This window comes from Aethina tumida, chromosome 6 (assembly GCF_024364675.1).
Source record: "Aethina tumida isolate Nest 87 chromosome 6, icAetTumi1.1, whole genome shotgun sequence".
Lineage (NCBI taxonomy): Eukaryota > Metazoa > Arthropoda > Insecta > Coleoptera > Nitidulidae > Aethina > Aethina tumida.
Window position 1 is genome coordinate 418,488 of NC_065440.1, and position 417 is coordinate 418,904.

At 50.4% G+C, this 417-nt stretch overlaps 1 protein-coding gene across 1 annotated transcript; it reads left to right on the forward strand.

The window, feature by feature from the left end:
* Positions 1-417, forward strand: LOC126265914 (exodeoxyribonuclease III-like). The gene has a single exon (XM_049968822.1). It carries the CDS (start codon positions 1-3, stop codon positions 415-417), a length of 417 nt encoding a protein of 138 aa, XP_049824779.1.

Genomic DNA, 417 nt, shown 5'->3' on the forward strand with positions numbered 1-417 from the left:
ATGTCTAGTTCAGGTCCAGGCAGTATAGCCGTGTTATCCTGGAACGTAAACGGTTTTAAGACGAGAAGGATGGATCTGGAGGATCTCAAAGTGGAACATTCTCCGGACGTCCTATGTCTGCAGGAGACTAAAACCCCTTCGGACAGCAGGATGGCGCTCCTAGGCTATAACGTCTACAGATATGATAGAGACACTCCTTACGGAGGGGTCGCTATCCTTATTAGACCAGGAGTCGCCCACTGTTTTCTGGGGACGGATTCGGGAATCACGATGGATAACATCTTCATTGAGCTGAGCACTGTAGATGGTCCTGTCAAGATCACCTCTCTACAAGCCCCCGCTACAATAGCTAGACCGAGAGGACATCCGGTTACTGGTTGGATCAGATGTGCCAGCGATAGCGCTGGGAGACCTTAA